This window comes from Anolis sagrei, chromosome 1 (genome assembly GCF_037176765.1).
Source record: "Anolis sagrei isolate rAnoSag1 chromosome 1, rAnoSag1.mat, whole genome shotgun sequence".
Classification (NCBI taxonomy): Eukaryota; Metazoa; Chordata; class Lepidosauria; order Squamata; family Dactyloidae; genus Anolis; species Anolis sagrei.
Genome location: NC_090021.1, coordinates 290,641,309 through 290,663,568, shown reverse-complemented (window position 1 = coordinate 290,663,568; position 22,260 = coordinate 290,641,309). Strand labels below are relative to the sequence as shown.

At 41.1% G+C, this 22,260-nt stretch overlaps 1 protein-coding gene across 2 annotated transcripts in view; it reads right to left on the bottom strand.

The window, feature by feature from the left end:
• Nucleotides 1-6,214: 6,214 nt before the first annotated feature.
• BMF (Bcl2 modifying factor) overlaps nt 6,215-22,260 on the bottom strand; it is a 36,642-nt gene continuing 20,596 nt past the window's right edge. For both annotated transcript variants that reach the window (XM_060760330.2, XM_067462854.1), the window contains exon 4: nt 6,215-8,226. In XM_060760330.2, the coding sequence (XP_060616313.2) occupies nt 8,125-8,226 (102 nt within the window). In that variant the 3' untranslated portion in view covers nt 6,215-8,124. The remainder of the gene's footprint in view (nt 8,227-22,260) is intronic.

Sequence of the window (22,260 nt, the reverse complement as noted above, 5' to 3'; positions counted from 1 at the left end):
CATCTCCCCAAAGGGGACTCTGGGCGACTAACATGAGGCCAAGCCCAAAAATACAATACAGCAAAATAAAATACAAAGAAGCAAAAATAACATCAAAATAAAATACATGAAGTAACAAACTAAAATAAACAGTTACAAAATAACATGATGAAGAGATAAAACACAGTATAGTGTCTAGATCCAGGGAAGTCATGCTACCCATCTATTCTGCCTTGGTTAAACCACACCTGAATACTCTGTCCAATTCTGGGCACCACAACTGAAGAGAGATATTGACAAGCTGAGATGTGTCCACAGGACGACGACTAAAATGATTAAGGGTCTGGAGAACAAGCCCTATGAGGAACGGCTTAAAGAGCAGGACATGTTTAGCCTGCAGAAGAGAAGGCTGAGAGGAGACATGATGGCCATTTATATGTGAGAAGTCATAGGAAGGAGGGAGCAAACTTGTTTTCTGCTGCCCTGGAGGCTAGGACACGGAGCAATGGCTTCAAACTACAGGAAAGGAGATTCCTCCAGACCCTTGATCATTTTAGTCACTCTCCTCTGGACACATTCCAGCTTATCAAAATATCCCTTAAATTGTGATGCCCAGAATTGGACACAGTATTCCAGGTGTGGTCTAACCAAGGCAGAGGGGTAGCATGACTTCCTAGATCTAGACACTGTACTCCAATTTATGCATGCCAAAATCCAATTGGCTTTTTTTGCTACCGCATCACATTGTTGGCTCATGTTTAACTTGTTGTCCATGAGGACTCCAAGCTCTTTTTCACACGTTCTGCTATTGAGCCAGGTGTCTCCCATTCTGTATCTTTGCATTTCATTTTTTTCCTGCCTAAGTGGAGTATCTTGCATTGACCCTGTTGAACTTCATTTTGTTAGTTTTGGCTCATCTTTCTAACCTGGTTGGATCGTTTTGAATTCTGCTCCTGTCTTCTGGGGTAGAGGCAAAGAAGAGGCTGGGCATGGGTAAAGGGGCTTTGTAAAAAGATTTATTATGAAAGGCTTTGTTGAGGTACGCTCGGCAATCTGTATTCACAGGTTCTGTATCCATCAATTACCTGAAAAAAATATTTTTAAGAAATCAAAATGCAAATCTTTATTTTGCCATTTTATGTGAGGGACACCACTTCATGACTTCACAGTATATAATGGAACTGATTTTGGTATCCTTGAGGGTCATGGAACCAAACCCCAATATCAGAGGGCCAATTGTACAACTGCATAGTACTGTTTCCATGGGATGAAACTATGGCAGTCAATATGGAATCACAGAGTTCTCATTGTGTAGTGTGAAAGAGCAATCATAAACATCCCTAGCAGATCTGCTTTTCTGAAAGGCATTTCTTGAGTGAAAGCTCAGAAGTCCTAAAACACACTGACAAAGCACTGACATTTCTCAGGCACAAACAAAGTATGTGCTATTGTTTCTCACAGGAAAGAGCACTCTTCTGTGAGAGGCCTCCACCTCCGGGATGTCTTGGCAGCTGCAGTGGACAAATGTAGATGTTGCATATTGCACGATACCTTAGATAGAACAAGGGAGAGGAGGTTCTGGACCTCTAGATTGTGTTGCATTCAAATCCCCATCAGTTCCAGGCAATTATTGTGTATAACGAGTGTTGTAATTTGACAAGATCTGGAGAAGTTCATTACCTCTAGGAACATACAAAGGCACTCACTCTCATTCAAAGTTGCAATTTTAGGAGTTGGGAAAATTTTGGTCACAAATATAGCACTATGTTTCTGTATTGATTTCCATGGTTCTATGGAATTCTGGGAAGGGCATTTACAATCCACAGCCAAATTGCTCTAGTCTTTACCAAACTACAAACCCTAGTGGCCCCTCGACTCTGGAACTCATTCCCTAAAGACATCAGACAGGCCCCAACTCTGGCAGTCTTCAGGAGGAGCTTGAAGACGTGGCTGTTCCAGTGTGCCTTCCTGGAATAATGATCCCTTAGCACTTTGTCCTCCCAAGCACTTTACTTTTTTTTTTAGGTCTGCTCGTATGCCCTTCCACAAACACCACTATCACCTTTTCGTCCATGTCCCAGCATCACTTCCAATTTTAATTTTACATTTGGCCTTCCCACTGTTTTTAATTGTGTGCTGTCTTATTGATAATGTTGTATATTTTATTGTCTATGTCTTTTTTATTTTAATTACTTGTATTGTTGTTTTATTGCTCGTATTGTTGTATTTGGGCTCAGCCTCATGTAAGCCGCACCGAGTCCCTTGGGGAGATGGTAGCGGGGAACAAATAAAGTGTTATATTATTATTATTATTATTATTATTATTATTATTACTACTACTACTACTACTACTACTACTACTACTACTACATGGGGGGAAATCATGAAAATTAAAGTGAAATCATAGCACTGTAATTGTTTAGTGTATAAGGGTCCCCAAAGAAGGTAAGTTCAGCATGCCCAACTAGAACCATTTCATAAACAATGGCAGTAGGAAAAGAGGAAGATGGCATTCCAGGTAAATAGATTCCATCAAGGAAGCCACATCCCTGAATTTGCAAGCCCAGAGCAGAGCTGTTGTTAACAGGGTGCGTTTGAGGAATAGGACATCCATAGGGATACCAAGGTGCTTGTTTATAAAGCTATTGTCCTTCCAACCCTGTTATACGCCTGTAAAACATAGATGTCTACAGACATCACACTCAACTCCTGGAACGATTCCATCAGCATTGCCTCTGAAAAATTCTGCAAATCTCTTGGGAAGACAGCTGGACAAATGTCAGCATGCTGGAAGAAGCAAAGACCACCAGCATTGAAGTGATGCTCCTACGCCATCAACTCCGCTGGACTGGCCGAATGCCTGATCACTGTCTCCTAAAGCAGTTACTATACTCCCAACTCAAGAGTGGAAAATGAAATGTTGGTGGACAGGAAAAGAGATTTAAAGGTGGGCTTAAAGCTAACATTAAAAACTGTGGCATAGACACCGTGAACTGGGAAGCCCTGGCCCTTGAGCACTCTGGAGATCAGCTGTGACCAGCAGTGCTATGGAATTTAAAGAGGCACAAATGGCGGGCAAAACGGAGGAACGTGCCAAGAGGAAGGTGCATCAGGCCAACTCTGACCAGAACCACCTTCCACTTATCCTCACTGTGGAAGAACATACAGGTCAAGAATAGGGCTCCATAGTCACCTACGTATCCACTGCCAGGACACTACCCTTGGAAGGCCATCATACTCGGACAATGAGGGATCACCCAAGTAAATAAGTAACAGGGTGATTTGGAGGTCTCTCATTCATAGGGATGCCATAGGTCAAGGTCCATTTGATGACAATTAACAACAAAGGTATCCACAATGGTTAAATAGGTGTACAGAGACATAAAATACATGCATTTTTCCAGAGACAACATAGCAGAAATTTCAGAAGAGCTAGAAAGTATTCAAGCAAGATCCAATGCAGCTGCATACTGTGGCACATGTGTGGATACCTCTAGCATATTTTAGCTCACAACTCTAACCAGCCCCAGTCAGCCTACCTAATAGTGAGGAATGATTGGAGTTGCAGTGCAATCTTAGCCAAAACCTATGTTAGGATATACTCACTATTCATACAATACATTCTAAAAGTTCATAAGAAGGGCAGAAGAGATAAGAAATTCTAAAGTTCTCATTTTTTTCTGACATCATTTGTGGGCAAAGTATATTGTTAAACTGCAATGCAGTCCAACAACCAGAGGTCTACACATTTCCCACCTTTCTAAAATAAGAGCTTTGTTCTTCTTTTCAAGGAAATTGAAAGCCATTATTTCTTGTGGGCTTCCCCCATCTTCCTTCAGCAATGATCCTCTGTGGATTCTGTGCCGCAGCCTTACATTGAAATGCATGTATATTATCATTTAAATGCTTCAGTGTTCACAGACTGTGTTGATAACAATAATAATAATAATCATCATCATCATCAACATTACAGGCTATTCAACAGTAATGTATCTATATTAACCATGGTTTGAGTGTTGGATTAAGATTCTAGGGGACCAGAATTTGAATCCCTACTGGAATCCCTATGGAAACCCACTGGTGATCTTGATCAAGTCATGCATTTTTGGTTTTAGAAGAGAGCAAGGGCAAACATTCTCTTAATAAAACATGCCATGAAAAACCTGACTAGAATTGCCATTAGTCAAGTGTTAACTTGGAGGCACCTAACAGCAATTAACCCCAGGCAGGCATTCCACCCCCTTCTTCCCTAGCTTTTTTAGATTTCCAGCTCACTCTAGTAATATGAAATATACAGATTCCAAACTGAAACACGGCCCTGTGAAACATTTTCCTATTCCCTCCTGTCAATGTTGAATCCCTTTTTGCTGGTTCTATCACTTTCAGACCATCTTGTGATGAGGACTTTAAAGCATGCAAGGAGCCTACATGTGCAAAGCAGACCCCTGGCATCAGACGTCTTTCCTCTAACATTTGGGATTGATGGGACTAGTTGATAGCATAGAACAGAAGGAAGAAAACCAGCCAAATATCCTTCATCTCCCTTTAGTCCAGTGTTTCTCAATCTGGGGGTTGAGACCCCTGGGGAATCATGGGAGGGTTTCACAGGGGTCGTCAAAGGCCATCAGAAATATTTGTTTTCTGATGGTCTTTGGCGACACCTTTGGCAGAAAACACCAAAGATCTCTCTGCCTGTCCTTCTCTTCCTTTTTAGAAACAGACAGTCAAGTCTCCCAGCAAAAGCCATCCTCCCCTGTGATTGGCTGGCCTCTCAGCCGGCCTCTAAGCCAAGGGGAGGGCTGTTTCTGAGATTCCAAATGGGGAGAGAAGAGCAGGTGTGCTCAGCAAATGGCAGCATGGTGCGCACATGTGGGCAAGGGAGAGCATGTGAGGCTGGAGGGAGGCTCATGCAAGTTAAATTCCATCATTGATGGAGTTCAGAATGCTCTTTGATTGTAGGTTAATTTGGGGTATTTGTGCCAAATTTGGTCCAGTGAATGAAAATACATCCTGCATGTCTGATATTTACATTACAATTCATAACAGTAGCAAAATTACAGTTATGAAGTCGCAATGAAAATAATTTTATGGTTGGGTGTCACTACAGCTGTATTAAGGGGTCGTAGCATTAGGAAGGTTAAGAAACACTGCTTTAGCTCACAAGTACCAGAATTTGTGGACAGGGCTAAGAACTCAGTGTTCATCTACATTGATTGCCAATATTGCTCACTAATGGGGAGATCATGACGGGACTTAAGTATCAATTAGTTTTCTTCATTTCTTAGGTAAGCATTGCTTTATTAATCTGGAACAGCAGGGGGGGGGGAAGCTACTTTAGAGTAAATCTCCTCCCACCCAGAGTCCATAGATCATTACACAGGTTGTATAATTCAGAGAGGCATACTATAAGAAAGAAGTGGCATATGAATGAATGGACACGGCTGAGGGACCAAACTTGACCTTCCAAAGTTGGCTGACCAATCTGTCACTGCTGCACCTCTTGGGATGTCCATTCTAACATCTGGATTGACAATTATAAACTCTCAGGTGTCTGGGTTTGGTACAGGGAAGGCTCTTTCCAACAGGAAACAAAAAGAGGCATGGATCCAGGATTTGTTTCTGCCAGCGAGAGCTCTCCCTGAGCACATTTCCACATTCTGGCAGGTAGAACCAGAGAGCAAAGCATTTTTGTCAATTATCCCCTTTCTTGGCAGCCTTCAACATCATTTCCCACATTATTATATATATTGTGATATATATATATATATATATATATATATATATATATATATATCCCCCAAGAGCAGGGTTTCTAGTGGCATGTTGGGGTTGCAGGGCAAGGAAGTAATTGGCAGTGGGTCAGAAGCCTTCCACGGATGGAAGGAGCCTTTCTATTAATTGGAGACAAATTCTGGATTCAACCCAGGGTTTAGAGCATTAAGCTTCTAACTCATCATGGAAAATGTGAAGAAATACTCTCATCAAAATTTCTAGCAAGTTTTGTTTCACAGGAGAAACAAAAGAATTCTAGAGTAAGGACACAAAGATCTCCAACTGGTGATTGCAAAAGTCAAATGAAAGAAAAACTCTTCTTTCGCCACCTTTTTGTCTTCTAAACCAGAAATCTGAATATACAAATTTAGGGAAAATTTGCAGTAAAATAATCTGTTCTTAATTATTTTTTGTTTCAAAACCACAAGTGAAAAGCATTGTTTGAAAAAACGATACTGGTACAGTCACTTGATTGTGTTTTTATTTATTTTCTTAGATCCAAGATATAAAAGATAATAATTTAGTGCTGATATCATTGTTATTACTTTCGGCTGGATTATCAAACAAAGGTCACTCCTACGTGTTGGGGAAATTTTGCTAAATGTTGAAGAATAGGAAAAGTACTCAGGGGTTCAAGGAGTGTAATCTACCAAAAGTGTTGGTCCTGTAGCACCATGTCTCAACACAGAGCCTCTGCCTCTCCTTGCTTGTGTCAAGGTTGGGGCTCAATAAACCTAAAGTCCCCTCAAGGGCGCAGAGCGAGTTTCATTGTTCTTTGGATTGAGGCCATTCTATCTAACTCTAGATAATAATTCTTTTTTCTTTTACACAATTGTTGCCATTCTTCACCACCACAACATTTCAGTCTGATCCCTATTTTCCTCATGGCAAAAACAAAGATAGGTAACTTTAGGGGCAAAAGTTTGCAGCTTCATTTCTTACACTGAATATAGCTGTAAAATGAGGCCTTGATTAAAATAAAGGCATTTGTATTTTCTCATTATATCACAAAATTCAATTGTATCTGTCAGGTTACACACAATACAGTTCATGTTTAGCAGAGCAGTTTTATGAGGGAAGGAAAGGAGAAAAGGGGGGAAATGGCTTTTTCCAATGCCTTCTTGGTTCTGAAAGTATGTTTGTCCACAGCTATTTTTCTTTCTATTTGGAAATTCTGTCTCTCTGAAACCCTTCACGCTAGACAAGTATAGCAATGTCTTTTACTTTAATTGCCATAGTATCATCCTGTGGAATTCTAGGATTTGTAGTTTGATGAGGCACTTGAGGTATATGGTTGGGAAATCCAAATCTCTTCCTAAACTGAAAATCCCACGATTCCATAGGATACTGCTATTGTAATTAAAGTAGAATATAACATTATAATTGTGTATTGTAATAGAAACCCCCTTCTTTTCTTTTCTACTGCTATTTTATTTCCCAACCCTATTGACCCCAATGGGAGAGAAACTCCAGGGTTGGTATCGTTTGGATGTTGTTCCAAGGCCACATGGGATAAACGGAAGGGCTCTAAGGAAAATCCATCTAATGCATTTAGAACACCTCTTTTTGTCACTTCCAATATTAAAGCTCTCATCAGAGAAAGTCAGTGGTGGATCTTTATACAACCACATCAGAAGACTCGTGACGTTGCATCTACATGTAAAAGGGAGATGAAAAATCATGTGTTGTATGATATGGTTTATATATGAGCACGAAGCATTATATTAATTTCAATTCCCCCATGCATTTTTAATTTTTGAAGATTGGGATTGGGAATGAATGGGACCCAGGGTATATGTGAATGGGACCTCATGGCTTCATAAATTCCAGAGATTTTACCTAACTACTCAAGTCTTGCTCCCTTTTTACACCAGTGCCTGCAATAATTAAAAGGCAAATATCCAATTACTGGCTGCCCAGTTGTATATACATGCTATATTTCATAATAGCTTCTGAACAGATTCTTTTCTAAATTTTCCCATCAGGAAGCCAGTGTGTCTCATTTGGAAGTCAGCCAAAATGCATTTCAACTTATCAGTCCTAGGATATCACCAGCAGCCAACTTTACAAAATGCACAAGGCCATTACCAAAGAAAACCAATATGAGCTCTCCTCTTGTGCAGATGAATCTTGATTGTCTTTGGAGGAGAATTTTGCTTCCACAGTGTTGGACCCAAGCTCCCTACCTCAGAAGATGGCAAGCCACGAGGAGAGACAGAGCAAGTCCTTTTAAAACAAGTCTTTTGTACAACAAGAAGAGTCCTCTGTATAATGGGAACCCCATGTTTCATCCAGCGGCATGCACATCTCTGCCCTGGATTGATTCAGTGTTCCCAGTAGGCTGGATGGAACCAGGAAGAGGTGGGACAGGTCTCACCTACGGCCAGCGCGATGTCTGTTTGCCTCCATGTTCAAGGCCACGTTATGGAGGAAGAAGAAGATCTGCCACCAGACCTGGTTTCTGTTCTGCTGGTGCTGTAGAAATGGAAAATGGTCTAAACAAGATTACTCACTTTTTTTTGAAACCACAACCCAAAAGCTTATCTTATCCCAATAAAAACTATGTTACATTTTCAAGAACAGACACTTTAATCCCAGCAGTACAACACGTCTAAAGAGAGGGGGGGAAAGAGGGAGGGAAGGGAGAAAGAGAGAGAGAGGTAGTTTCTCGAGGAATAATTCTGGCTCCAACATTATAGAAAGAAAAAAGCAGATCCTTTATGTATTGTGCACAAAAGGATTAAGGTTCCCCCCTTTCTTTCTTTTTTGCAGGATTCTGCAAAGTTTAGCCAAGTGCTGTTTTTAATCAGATTGGCTTCTGAGCCACTCAAAGCCCCAGCTGCAAGAACAAACAACTCCTTTCCCCCTCTTTTTTTCTTAAGGAGAATGCCCCCCTCTCCCCCAAAACTTAGGAGAGAAGGAGGAGGGGGAAGAAGAGAAGTGTAGCTGGTGATCCATCTGTAAGTGATTTGACACTGTGAAGGTCAAAGGGTTAATCTTCAATTTAAACCACACTGCTGAGACAGCAAAACTGATTTTATCCAGTACAAGAAAACACACTCCTATGCACACACTCTCTCCTCCCTCCCCACACTTTGCTTCCCAGCATCTCCAAGATAATACTGCCCTTTTTTATAGCTCCTTTTGACAGTAAGCCATAAATAATCAGTCCTGGAGCCCTTTCCTACTGACTGGAGCCAATTAAACCTTAAGCAAGAACACACTTGAAAACAAAAACAAAAACCTAGGGGTTATTTCAGGTCCCATTATCAAGCAGCAATTTTAGAAACTTGGGAGGCTGGGGGGGGGGGGGGGAGACACATAAAATCCTGTTTTGAAGCCTTTGGAGAGGACTGCTGGTCACTCATCTCTTGACAAATGTCACAATCTTTGCTTTGAAAGTTACTTCCTTCACAATTTCAAAGGGGAGGGGCATTTTAGAGACATAAGCTGGAATCCTCTTGATTTCTGCTGCTGTAACTAAATATCCTAGGGTACCAGATTCTGTCTGATTTTGAAAGCTAAACTGGTTAGCCTTGGTTAATACTTGTATGGGTGACCATCAACAAATGCCAGCTTGCTTCTGTAGGCTATAATTCAGAAGCAGGAACCGGCAAAATCACCTCTGGGTATTCCTTGCCTAAGACAACTCTATGAAAGTCATGAAGTTACTCTAAGCCAAAAGCCACAAACACATAATCTCCAGATACACAAATACTATTGGAAGAGATAATTCCAGTATCTCTTTAATGCAGGACTTTCCCTCTGGCTGTATAGAGCAGCTGAGGATTGCTAGGAAAAGCCCTGTGGCCAGGCAGTGGCTGTATACAGTCCAGGGTATAGGAGCAGCCTTTGTCTTTCCAGATCTCTGGAAACCACACAGTATCTCTGCCATAAAGCTAGACCCAGAGAACCTGTGAGTAATGTTTTCTTAGAAGTGATATTCATTGATCCAACTTTCTTCTTACTGCCTTGCTTACCTGTTTTGTTCACTTTATTTCTATCCCTTTTTTCCCCTTTCTTCTCTTCCTTTCCACTTCAGTCTCATAACACCCCTATTAAGGCCCTCATCATAATGGCTGCTGGAATCACAACTTATCGTGGTGAATCCAGCAGTGCCCGTTGAGGTGGGGGGCATGAGGAACCTGTTGCTCCATGCCCTATATTGCCCAACTTACCCAAAACCCCATTCCATGGGGGTCCACCACATGGCTTCCCCCATGGTTGCTGGTGCAACATGGGAAGCTTCCTGTGTTGCCACCATAGTGGCATACACCGTTTCCACTGTTGTTTCGTCATGGAGTCCTGTCAGAAGTAGCTGTACGTCGTAGGATGGGAACAGATGGGCTAAACTACAGCAGAAACAGCGTATGCCACCAAAACCAGCCCTGTCTGATGAAGTCATAAGTTGATCAGGCTGGGGGTCCATGATTTGCTGAAGTTCATATCTGGAACTTTACAGCTTAGCAGATTTCCTAGGAACCTGGATTTCCTAGGTCCAGTGTCTTCACAATTACATCAGATTGGTTCTCATCTGTTGTACAAAGTTGGAAGAACATCCAAAATACCATAGGAGGGACTTAGAAAACCTTAGTGATATAGAAGAAAGGATGAACATATTCTCTGATGGATTGTGAAAGGGTGCTTTTGGATCCAAACTACTGCAATTGTTCTCCAAAGTTGTATTTGGCTGAAACATGGTACCTGTCTTGTGTTTAACACCACAACAATGCCTTATTTGTTTATTTCCTATATTTGTACCCCACCCTTCTCAACCCTTAGGGGGACTCAAAGCGGCTTTACATATTGGCAACAAGGGAGACAGTTCCTTAAAATATTTAATATCTGGCAACTTCAAGTCTGTTTCCACTTCCTACACGCCAGACAACAATTCTGATTCCCTTCGATCTCTCGCCCTTCACGAGTTTACCTAACCTCCTCCATAACCTTTGTTCACAAGTTACCTGTCCTCTCTTCTAAAATACGTATTTCCAACTGGCCAAAAAAATTGGAAGGCTGGTTTCTGGTGAGCAAGGATGACCTCCCAACTCACTTCAAGATTCAAGCAGTTCTACTATCTGATTTTGGAGCAATGGTGGGGCAATTGTGGCATTCATGTGGTTTTGCAGCTATTATAATCCTTCAATATTGACTATGCTAAATTGGGTCGATAATAGTTCGAGAGCAATAACATCTAGAGAACCACAGTTGCCTACTCTTGTCGCAAAAGTACATAATTCAGCTTTATAATCTGAGACAAATCTTCTGAGAGATCTTGTACTATCCTGCTTGAAATCATGATGTCACCGATACCTCAAATGTTTGCTTGAATATCTTGGTCGAGCCTTCTTTCATAATAAATATAACTAAATTTCAAGCTTAAGTTTACTGCCCTTCTGTTGAGAACATATACTTCATTACAGAACTCTTCTCCATGTTCTTTTTGTTTCCCACATCATGGGTCCTGTGTCATGGTTAGTCTATAAAACCACTAGGATATGCTGCTGACATTACCATAATTTTTCATGGGATGAGTAAATGTGCAATCTTGCTAAATGCTGCGAGGAATAATGTGTGCAATTTTGTACCTTCAAGTTGTCAGTCAACTTATGGTGACCCTGTTAATTTTATAGAAACAGTCAGTTCTTCTGAAATATAGGTTGCAGCACCTGCTTTTTCTAGGTATTTTCCCATTTAAGTACTACTATACAAGGACATCCCTGCTGATTTTCAAGATCAGATAGGAGATGCCTTTAGGATATTTAGGCCTACATTGTTGGTATGTTCCCACAATTTATCATGTAATATAGCACAGATCCTATTTCTGTGTTAAAGATTTACCCACTACTTGGCACAGTGTAGTTTATTTATTTGATTGATTGATTTAGTTTACCCCAGTATGGGACCCTAGGGCTAATGGATTTTAACTGTGAATTTTTAATACCATTGATATTTAATTCTGTTTTAATGTTTGTGTATTTGTATATTTTAAATTGTATCAAAATGCTTTTAATGTAAGCCGCTTTGTGTCTCCTTTATAGGGAGAAAAAGTGGGGTATAAATAAACATTATTATTATTATTATTATTATTATTATTATTATTATTATTTGTGGAACTTGTGCCACAAATACCATCTGCATGTGACAAAGAACTGATGGGATCACAAGCCTAAAAGGTTACAGAAAATGAACACATCAAACTATTCTGGGACTTCCAAATTCAGATTGACACAATACTCCTGACCTCACAATTGTGGAGGAAATGAAGTATGGATCGATGATGTTGCAATCCCAGGTGACAGCCGAATTGATGAGAAGCAACTGGAAAACTTACACGATATGAGAATTTAAAGATTGAACTGCAAAGACTCTGGCACAAGCCAGTAAAGGTGGTCCCAATGGTGATCGGTACACTGGGTGTACCTAAAGACCTTGTCCTGCACTTAAATACAATTGGCGCTGACAAAATTACCATCTGTCAGTTGCAAAAGGCCACCCTACTCCGATCTACATGCATTATTCACTGATGCATCTCACAGTCCTAGACACTTGGGAAGTATCTGACGTGTGATCGAATACAAAAGCCAGCATAGTGATCTTGTTGGCTGTGTGCTAATCTTGTTGCCTGTCCAATAATAATAATAATAATAATAATAATAATAATAATAATAATATTTTTGGGAACAGATTATCATGGTTTGGTTTTTGTAATTCCACCTTTCTTCATAACAGCATATATTGATATTTATATGGGTACAATCATAATGTGTGAGATGTTGAGTAGGAGTGACCAATGGAGCCGCAAAAAACAAAAATAACTACTTGCATTAAGGTCACGGCTAGTGTTCACTGTTCTTAGGGGTCCACAAAGAGAACTGTAACTCAGTTTCTCCGCAGATATCACTTCAAGGAAGAATGGGGTGAAGCATGACCTTGGCACATACACTGTTGTTAATATGATGAAAGCAATAATACCACATAAGAGGAAGAGTTCACAATAAACAAAATTTGCAGTTCATACAAGGATTTGTCCTACTTTTGCCCAACAGCTACATTTTAAAGCCCTTTTTGGCATAAAATGTATATGATCAACTTAGTCCTGAACTATTATGATATATATTGCCTGCCATTTTTCCTTTTCAGATGACTGGAGCTTTTGCATTCAACAACTTTTCAAAATGCTTTCAGAAGATGGTGATGAATAGAAGATAAGGACTACAGGGAATGATAATGGTGGATGACTCATTTGCTCACCAAGGGAGTTATTCTCCCAGTTGTCTAAATTCCTTAAAACAATTCATCTAATGAAGCTTGCTGGAAAGCTTATGCCAAATAAAATCCCATGGTGCCACAAGACTCTTTGTTGTTATTCCTTCTACAACAGACTAATACAATGATTCCCCATTGGAAATGTCTAAGGCCAGAATCCTATAGGACCAAACTGGAATGGCTGTGGATTACAACCCTAGATTGTGCGATTTTAATAATTGATGTAATTGATTTAGGTGTTTTGATTCTTTGGTTTTTAATGTAAATGTTTAATTGTATGTTGTTTTTGTGGCATTGAATTGTTGCCAAAGTGTGAGGCTGTTCTGAGTCCCCCTTGGGTTGAGAAGGGCAGGGTGTAAATGTGTAACAAACAAATGTGTAAACCGCTTTGAGTCACCTAAGGGCTGAGAAAAGCGGTTTAGAAATAAAGTAAATAATACTCATGTTGAGCAGGCAAAAGCGATTTCCTAAGCCACCCTTTCAGAGGACCAAGAAGAGCCAGGCATGAACAACTTGGTGTCTCTTGACAAAAACAGCTGGGAGATGTGTGTGTCAGAAGACTGAGTATAATACCATTGGAAGAGTGTGCCATTTAACCAAAATGGATGTTAGCCTAAATATATGTCATTGTTCCACCACACAGTTACAAGCTTGGATATCTGGCACAATAAATTAGAAAGTACATCAGCCTTTTATGCAAATAAACTTTTAGTTATGACACAGATGGCACAAATCAGTTTGGCCCACTTTATGGACCTCATCACACTAGAGAATGAATCCACTTTAAATCTGGTTGCTACCTCCTGCAGTATTCTGGGGTTTGTAGTTTAGGGAGGAGCCTTTAACAGCATCACTAAACTACAAACCCCAGAATTCTGCAAAAGGCAGAAACCAGATTAAAGTGGATTCATTCTCTAGTGCAGTGCTTCTCAACCTTGGGTCCCCAGATGTTTTTGGACTACAACTCCCAGAAATCCCAGCCAGTTTACCAGCTGTTAGGATTTCTGGGAATTGTAGGCCAAAAACATCTGGGGACCCCAGGTTGAGAACCACTGCTCTAGTGTAATGAAGTAGTATGAGTCTTCAAATGTCATGCTATGGCTACTTCCAGAGTGACAGCAAACCCTACAACAGTCCAAAGGAACTGTCGGCACAGTGACTATGACAAAAATAATTTGCTTTACATTATCCCACGCAGACACCATAATGTTGGAAGAAGAAGAGGCCACTACTTAACTGGTTACAGTGGTAGGAATTAAGGCATACCGTGAGTCTAGGTTCCAATACTGGGGTGACATGATGAATGATCCAGTTTACCCAACCCATGCAGGCTAATCAATCTGCCTTTGGATTGGACTGATCTCACAGCTACAAAACACATGTAAACTTCTCAGATGAAGCTGGTGGTAGTTCAGATGATGGTTCCACAAAAGCCATTCCTTCTCAAAATCAGAGCAGGAAATCAAAATGACTAACCAGAGAACAAACTAAGAAGTCTAAGATACTTTTTTAAAAAGAGTACGGAATGCACAGCTGCTAGAAGCCGAGTCACTTAACAGTTGTTTTCCCAGCCAGGTGGACCCATATTGTGCTGTCACCAAACGGATTAGACATTAGGTAAAACAAGGAAATGGTTCTTGTTCCCCAGGGCAAAAGAGGTCAGGAACATGATCCAGCTGGAGAAGGAAATTGATGGGCAATGGGTAAAATAAAGGGGAAGCATTATAAGTCACAAAAGTGACCTTTCAAGATCTGGACATACCTCGTGGTGCAATCCATCTTTTCTAGTTATAGAAAGATGGGGAATTAGGAAGAATATAGGTTTGATTGTTAAGTGAGCACTTTGCTGTGCCAGGAATTGTCTGATTTTTAAATCTTAGAAGGGAAGGTGCTATACTTCAAATATTATGGAACCAAGACCCTCTCACAGAAAAAGTAAAACTCGGAAAGTAGGGGGAAATGTAACTGCCAATTAAAACACAGAACTGTTTCAGAAAGAATGCTACCAGCATTTCAGGGCTACATGGCTTAGCTCAAAGGCAAGTGGGACTGTCAACAAGAAATCCTGCCATGTATGTAACAAAAAGGTTGACACGGGATCTGTCAGTAGAGACTCCATGTGTATATATTGCAGAAGCATGCAGGTGTGTGTATGTATGTGTGTGTGCGAATACAGAGAATATTTTAGGAAGCTGTTTACAAATTACAGCACTGGGAGAATCGGTTGGCAAATGAGCAATTCCTTGAAGTGCTTTTCATTCCAAATAAACAGTAGCTAGCTCTGTACTTTTCTTTCTAGATGGAACTTGCAGGAAGTGGGAGCAGGACAGAGTGGCAACTTGGTTCTTAAGTCCGAAAGGGCAACTGCAGGACACCATTTCTGCAGGCCCATAGTCTTGCACAACTGAAATTGTTTGTTTAGTTCCTTGTTCCATTTGAAGCAAACAAAAAAGGAAGTAAGAATTTTGTGTGACCCTGTTGCAGACTACTGTCTCTATCTCCCAGCTCAGTTGCTTTGGAATTAGAATTGTTTGGCAATCTAAAATTAGGTTTTGGTTTAAAAAATGTTCCAAATTGAGAAAAAAATGTGTATGATCATCCTAAAAGGTTTAGACAGGAAAACAGAGTAAAAGAAAGGAACTAGCAGTTATTTCTTACTCTCTCTCTGTGTGTGTGTGCTTTAAAAGGCTAAACCAAAAGCTTTTAGAAACATATAAAAATCCTTTAAAATGAAAAACATTGAAACAAAATTATTTTCTAAGGAAGGTAAACATGAATCCAGGCAACTGAATAGTACAGTGGTTTCTAAAATTAACAATGTTATTAATACTTATGGGTTTGCCATAAGCTAACAGCTGGCTTGAAGGCAAATATATATTTGGCTGAAGTTACACTTAAAATGTACTTGTCTGACTTACATACTAATTCAACTCAAGAACAAACCCACAGAACCTATCTTGTTCATAACTTGGGGACTGCCTGGACTCCAAAAAAACAAAACCCAACTTTTCCTCACTCTAGAATGTTGCTATGACTCAATACCTTATGGCAAATCATCTGTCATAATAAATGTGTGATAGCAATGTGGTTTCCAGTTGTGCATCTTAAGGCATTTACCAAGACACCCTCAAAGTCTCTCTCCCTATTTCATTTAATTCAATTACAATTGGCAGTTTATTTATTTTCTAATTTTAACCTTTAGTGGCTGGAAAGCAAAGCTCTAGCTTCCCAACTCTCTTCTTTTATTTTCTCAGAATACCTTTGGGTTTCATGTGAGACCCAGGGATAGTCTTTAGAAATTTTTTGTGTGCCAGGAGCGACTTGAGAAACTGCAAGTTGCCTCTGGTGTGAGAGAATTTCCCATCTGCAAAGACATTGCTCATGGGACGCCCAGATGTTTTGATGTTTTACCATCCTTGTGGGAGGCTTCTCTCATGTCCCCGCATGGGGAACTGGAGCTGACAGAGGAAGCTCAACCCACTCTCCCCGGATTCTAACCACTGATCTATTGGTCAACAGTCCTGCCGACACAAGGGTTTAACCCATTTTGTCACCGGGGGGCTCCATTTTTAGAGATGAAGGAAAATACTGGGGAGTGAGGGCAGATGGAAGCCTCCTTGTCTCTCTTTATGTGGATTTTTGGGCTGGCTAGTGGCCTGTCTGTGCGCATTTCATGTGCTTGTCCTATATGTCCAAAGCTGGGGTGGTAGAAAGAAAGTTCCTCTAAACATTAGTAACTTTCCCCTCTATTAAATGGCATCCATGTTTTGTGGGAAAATGTATATGGCTTGGTATTGAGAGCTGTGATTTGTGCAAGTGTGTCTCTGTGGCAACCTCATTCATGCAATTTTACAAGGTGTTCCAAGATCTTCCAAATGTAACCATCCTGAGACAACTCACTACTGCTTCTGTCTTTTTTTCTTCACACCAATACTGTTCTTTCCAAAAACAAAAGAAAACAAAAACAATGGATCAAACAGATACACAAAACTTTTTCACTGGAAATGCTAATAGCCACAATCTTCAAGTACCCTGGTCCTCACTGGTTTCCCTTTACAGTTTCCAGTCTATGAAATTATATTTTTGTGCCACGTAAAGGAAAATATGTGGTTTTATATTTGGGGTTGAAACCATCCCGCTCTTTTACTCAGCTTCTTAAGCGTGTGACTTGTCATTTGTGATTAGGCAGGATGCTATTTTGTGGTCATTCCCACAAGAGTTTCAGAGATTTCCGCTACCACTCCACACCCATCTGTGTTATAAATAACACTGGGTTTCATATTAACAAGGGTAGTATATAAAATAATACAATGTATAAATAACTTCCTATTTTCACAATCATATAAAAATGGCAGGGCACTCCTCCCATCCTCTTCTTCCTCAAGATGTAGATCAAAGCGGCTGTTCTACTGAAAAGAAACTAACTAGGATGCTCTCGTTCTTTCCATCTAGTTTTTCCAGAAGACAGAAAGCCTCACAAATCATTACAGCAGTTAAAACCATGCAGTGACCTATAATTAACTGAGTGTGAAATGTTTGAATTGGCACTCTGGCAGAAAACTCCTAGATCTAGATTTCTATCAGCCAAGAAACTTTGTGAAGACCAACCCATTCTGATGGAATAACTTTATATAGCATGTACTGAATCATTTTGCAACCTATGCAAAAACAAACAAATCAACAGTGTTGAGATTGCGGGAAGAAATTCTGACTTGCTTAGACTTCATCTGGAATATTGTATCTATTTCTGGGCCTCAGAGCTCAAGAAGAATAGGAACAAGCTGGAACATTTTGAAAGATCTCACAACCAAGCCTTATGGAGTTAGGAAACTGGGTATTTTAAGCTTGGAGAAGAGAAGGCTGATAGGTTCTATTATAATCGCCCTTAAATGTATGTTGGAATTTAACATAGAAGATGGCTAAAGTGTTTGTGGCTGCTTCGGAGACTAGAACATGATCCAATGGATTCAGATTGCCAGGAAAGAGATTCTATCTGAACATTTGGAAAAACTTATTGATTGTAAGAACTGTTAAAGAGTTAGATACAGACCGCCTTAGAAGTAGCAGACTTCTAATCTCTGGGAGTTTTAAAATTTTGTTTATTTGTTCAGTCGCTTCCGACTCTTCATACCAGAGCTTCCTGTTGGCCGTGGCCATCCCCAGTTCCTTCAAAGTCAAGCCAGTCACTTCAAGGATACCATCCACCCATCCTGCCCTTGGTTGGCCCCTCTTCCTTTTTCCTTCCATTTTCCCCAGCATCATTGTCTTCTCCAAGCTTTCCTGTCTTCTCATTATGTGGCCAAAGCACTTCATCTTTGCCTCTAATATCCTTCACTCCAGTGAGCAGTCGGCTTTATTTCCTGGAGTATGAGTGCTTTAGTTATATATTCCTGTATGGCAAGATGTTGAACTGCATGTCTCTTGTTGTCCCTTCCAATTATATTAAATAAAAAACTCCAAACTCACACATATTTGGTCATAAGAACCCCAAAATCAACCCAAGTGAAAACAAAACACTCTCTTTACTGCTCAGGAGTTGTCCCTGAACAGAGGGATTGACATCTACATAAAACTTAAAAGACAAAGTGGAACATTCAAATCAGGTGGTGGAAGCTACTTTAAAGGGAAAAAACACTTTAGATAGAGCACACTCCAACTTCACTGAAAGCACACAAAGGCCAGCAGTCAGGTGCAGCACCAAAGTCTCAGCTCAGTTCTGCCCCTTGTCAGCAGTTGTGATGACTCAGACACTAAATATAGAGAGCGATTTAAGGAGGGCTGGCTCAGAGCAAATGCACTGCCCAACTTCTGTGTCTCTCACGCAGAGTCAGTCACATGCACCATGTTGGGATTTTTTTTTTTTTTTGCTTACTATGTCTGATTTAAAAACAACAAATTTACAAGAAGTCCAAAGGGACAGTTCTGGGCTTGGAAGGTTTTGTGTGTTGTTGTATCATAGAGAAAAAGATCCTCATCATTGCCTGGGTTATAATGCAACACAAAAAGCAATCAATATCAATAAAAGCAAGGCAAACCACATTCTACAAGATTCTATAGCAGAGAAGGGAAAGGAATCTGCTGTGGTTTGGGAGAAGAAGCTCTCATGGATACAAAAATCTGTGGATACTCAATTCCCATTATACGGCATAGTAAAATGATGTCCCTTATATAAGATAGCGAAATCAAGGTTTGTTTTGGAGGAGGAGGAATATTTTCAAGCTGTGGCTGCATTAATCTATGGATACAGAAGGTCAACTGTAAATCTTTCTACATTGCTCCATTTATTTATTTATTGTATCAGAAGCAAACCAAGGCTACACTTGTAATGTATTTAAAAAACACAAAGTTTTTGACTAGTAGCTGCTGGCTATTTGGAGTGCCTCTGGTGTTGCTCTAAGGAGGTCCTCCATTGTGCATGTGGCAGAGCTCAGATTTTAATAGGTGGTCTGTGGTTTGCTCTCCTCCAAACTCTCATGTCATGGACTCCATTTTGTGGCCCCATTTCTTAAGGTTGGCTCTGCATCTCATGGTGCCAGAGTGCAGTAAGTTGCCCAGTCTTCTGTGTGCCCAGGACGGAGTCTCTCATTTGGTATCAGCCATGGCTTGACGTTCCGGATTTTTGCCTTCTATTTTTGGACTCTCGCTTACTGAGGTGTTCCTGCGGGTATCTCTGTAGACCTTAGAAAACTATTTAAGATTATGAGGATGAACTAAAGATGTCACTGCCCTGGTCCTTTGATTATTGGCTGCTACTTCCCGACAGGCGTCAGGTGGTGCAATTCCAGCTAAACAGTATAATTGCTCCAGTGGTGTAGGGTGTAGACATCTTGTGATAATGCAGCATGTCTCATTAAGAGCCACATCCACTGTTAGCATGGTGAGATGTGTTTCACACTGGGCATGCGTACTGAGCATTACTCCATTTAGTTGTATTGACAAGTACACCTATGAATGGATATGACATGCTTGCCTCCCCGGTGTAGCTTCTGCAGAAGCAGGGAAGAATTTACAGCTTGTGTTTCCCCCTTTCTTGCCCCACTGCCATAAACTTTTATTGGTCAATATATACAGCTCTCAATTACAGCTCATTTTCAACATGAAGGTCCCTGAAGCCCCGAAGCATTATCTCAGCAAGATCTGGAGGCCAGAGCAGGGGACTGGACTCAGGTCTCCTGAATTTTATTGACAGTTGTGCAGCTCTTGTAACTGAAAAAATAAGCTACCCTGTTCCTAATAGATTCCCTGTCTATTAGAAATGAAGACAGCTTACTAAAGGCACCAGATCCTGTCCAAACAGGGCCATTCCTACGAATCCCAGGTGCTATTGGCGATATTTCAGAGGAAGGAACTGGCAAAATCACCTCTGACTATTCTTTGCCTAAGAAAACCCTTTGAAATTCATGGGGTTGCATTCCCTTTTCCACTGACATTGGGAGGAACGTTTCTCCTTGAGATGATAGAATCCACAGTGGCGTATTATGTTCCCTAAAAACATCAGAGAAGGCATCTCACTTCAAACACTGCTTTTATCCATAAATTTAGTTGATAGGAAATCAAAACCCATAGGATTGGTCTATAAATATTGCTTTCATCCACGTCCAGTCTTATGTAGAGCAATACGGATCCAGCGAACCTGTCAGAGGCAACCCAAGGAGAAGTCACCGTTTTTCCTGGCCGTGGATGATCGCTCAAATAGCTCTTGGACCGCCTTCTCCTATCTTGGCCAACAACCAGAGGGGGGAAAATTGGCCAGGAGTGAGGCAGGGAAGGAAAAGGAGGTATTAGCCTAAGCTGAGCAATAAATAAAACTTTCAGTGGTCTCAAACATAGCCCCGTGCAAAGATGCTTGCCTCTTAGAAAAGAATCCCTTAAGCTTAGTTGTCAATGTCTGCCCGCAGTGGAGATCCATCGGCCATTTCCCCACCCCGCCAGGGTTTGTTTCTGTTTTCCTCTTTTGAAAAGAAAAGGGGGGAAAAGATACACTCTCTTCCCTTTGCAGCACTTTGTTATTTCAGCTGAAAGCGGGGACAGAGAGGAAAGAAAGAAAGAGGGGACTCCTCCCTTCTTGGCCGCAGTGAGCTCGTAGTAAAGAGGGATGCTTTTGTTTACTAACTCTCCCACATGCTTGGCGTAGGCAGGATTCACTACTTTTGCTCCGCTTCCTCACTGGCTCACTGGAGCCATGGCAACACACACTTCTTGCCCAGAGAAAAGGGAGGGGACAGGCCCCCAGTTTCTTTTTTTGGTTACAGCTTATTTTTCCCCCCTTCCCCTGGGGCATTCTCGGACACATTTCCCAGACAAAGACATTGGAGAGCTACACTCCCCAGATGGAAAGGGTCAGGTTACAACCAGTTCTACAGCTTCCCTTCAGGACTCCTGACAGAGGGGGGGGGGGGGGGGGGGAGAGAAGGGGGGGGGCAGAAAGCACAGAAAAACAAACCCCTGTTAACCTTTGCTACACTGGGCAAAGTCAGCTGTTCCAGAAACGACCTAAGGGACAGGGAGAGTCGAAGGGACCTAAGAGGAAGATATATCATGTCCAAAGGAAAAGGCATTTTTAAAAAAATCCTCACCCATCCAACAGGTGGACATCATACAAGCAGTCAGATGCTGCACCAATTAACCCTTTGCTCCCACTGCCATTGGCAAAACTGCTTCACAAGGTTAAATGAATTGCAGAGGCTGCATTTTTTTTGGTTTTGCGTAAACCTTTCCATCTTTGACTAATAACAGAGCAACAATGCTATCAATTGTAAAAAGGAAGCAATGGGGGGGGGGGAGAGATATGATAAGAAGCAAGCAACAATGCATTCTTAGGTTCTTGGGAGTTTTTTTTCGGGCTACAGGGCCATGTTCTAGAGGCATTTCTCCTGACGTTTCGCCTGCATCTATGGCAAGCATCCTCAGAGGTAGTGAGGTCTGTTGGAATTAGGACAGTGGGTTTATATATCTGTGGAATGGCTGGGGTGGGGCAAAGAGCTCTTCTCTGCTGGAGCTAGGTGTGAATGTTTCAACTGACCACCTTCATTAGCATTTGAAGGCCTGGCTGAGCCTGGGAAAATCTTCTGTTGAGAGGTGTTAAGATGTGCCTGGTTGTTTCCTCTCTGCTGTTTTGCTGTTGTAATTTTAGAGTTTTTTAATACTGGTAGCCAGACCTCACTACCTCTGAGGATGCTTGCCATAGATGCAGGCAAAACGTCTGGAGAAATGCCTCTAGAACATGGCCCTATAGCCCGA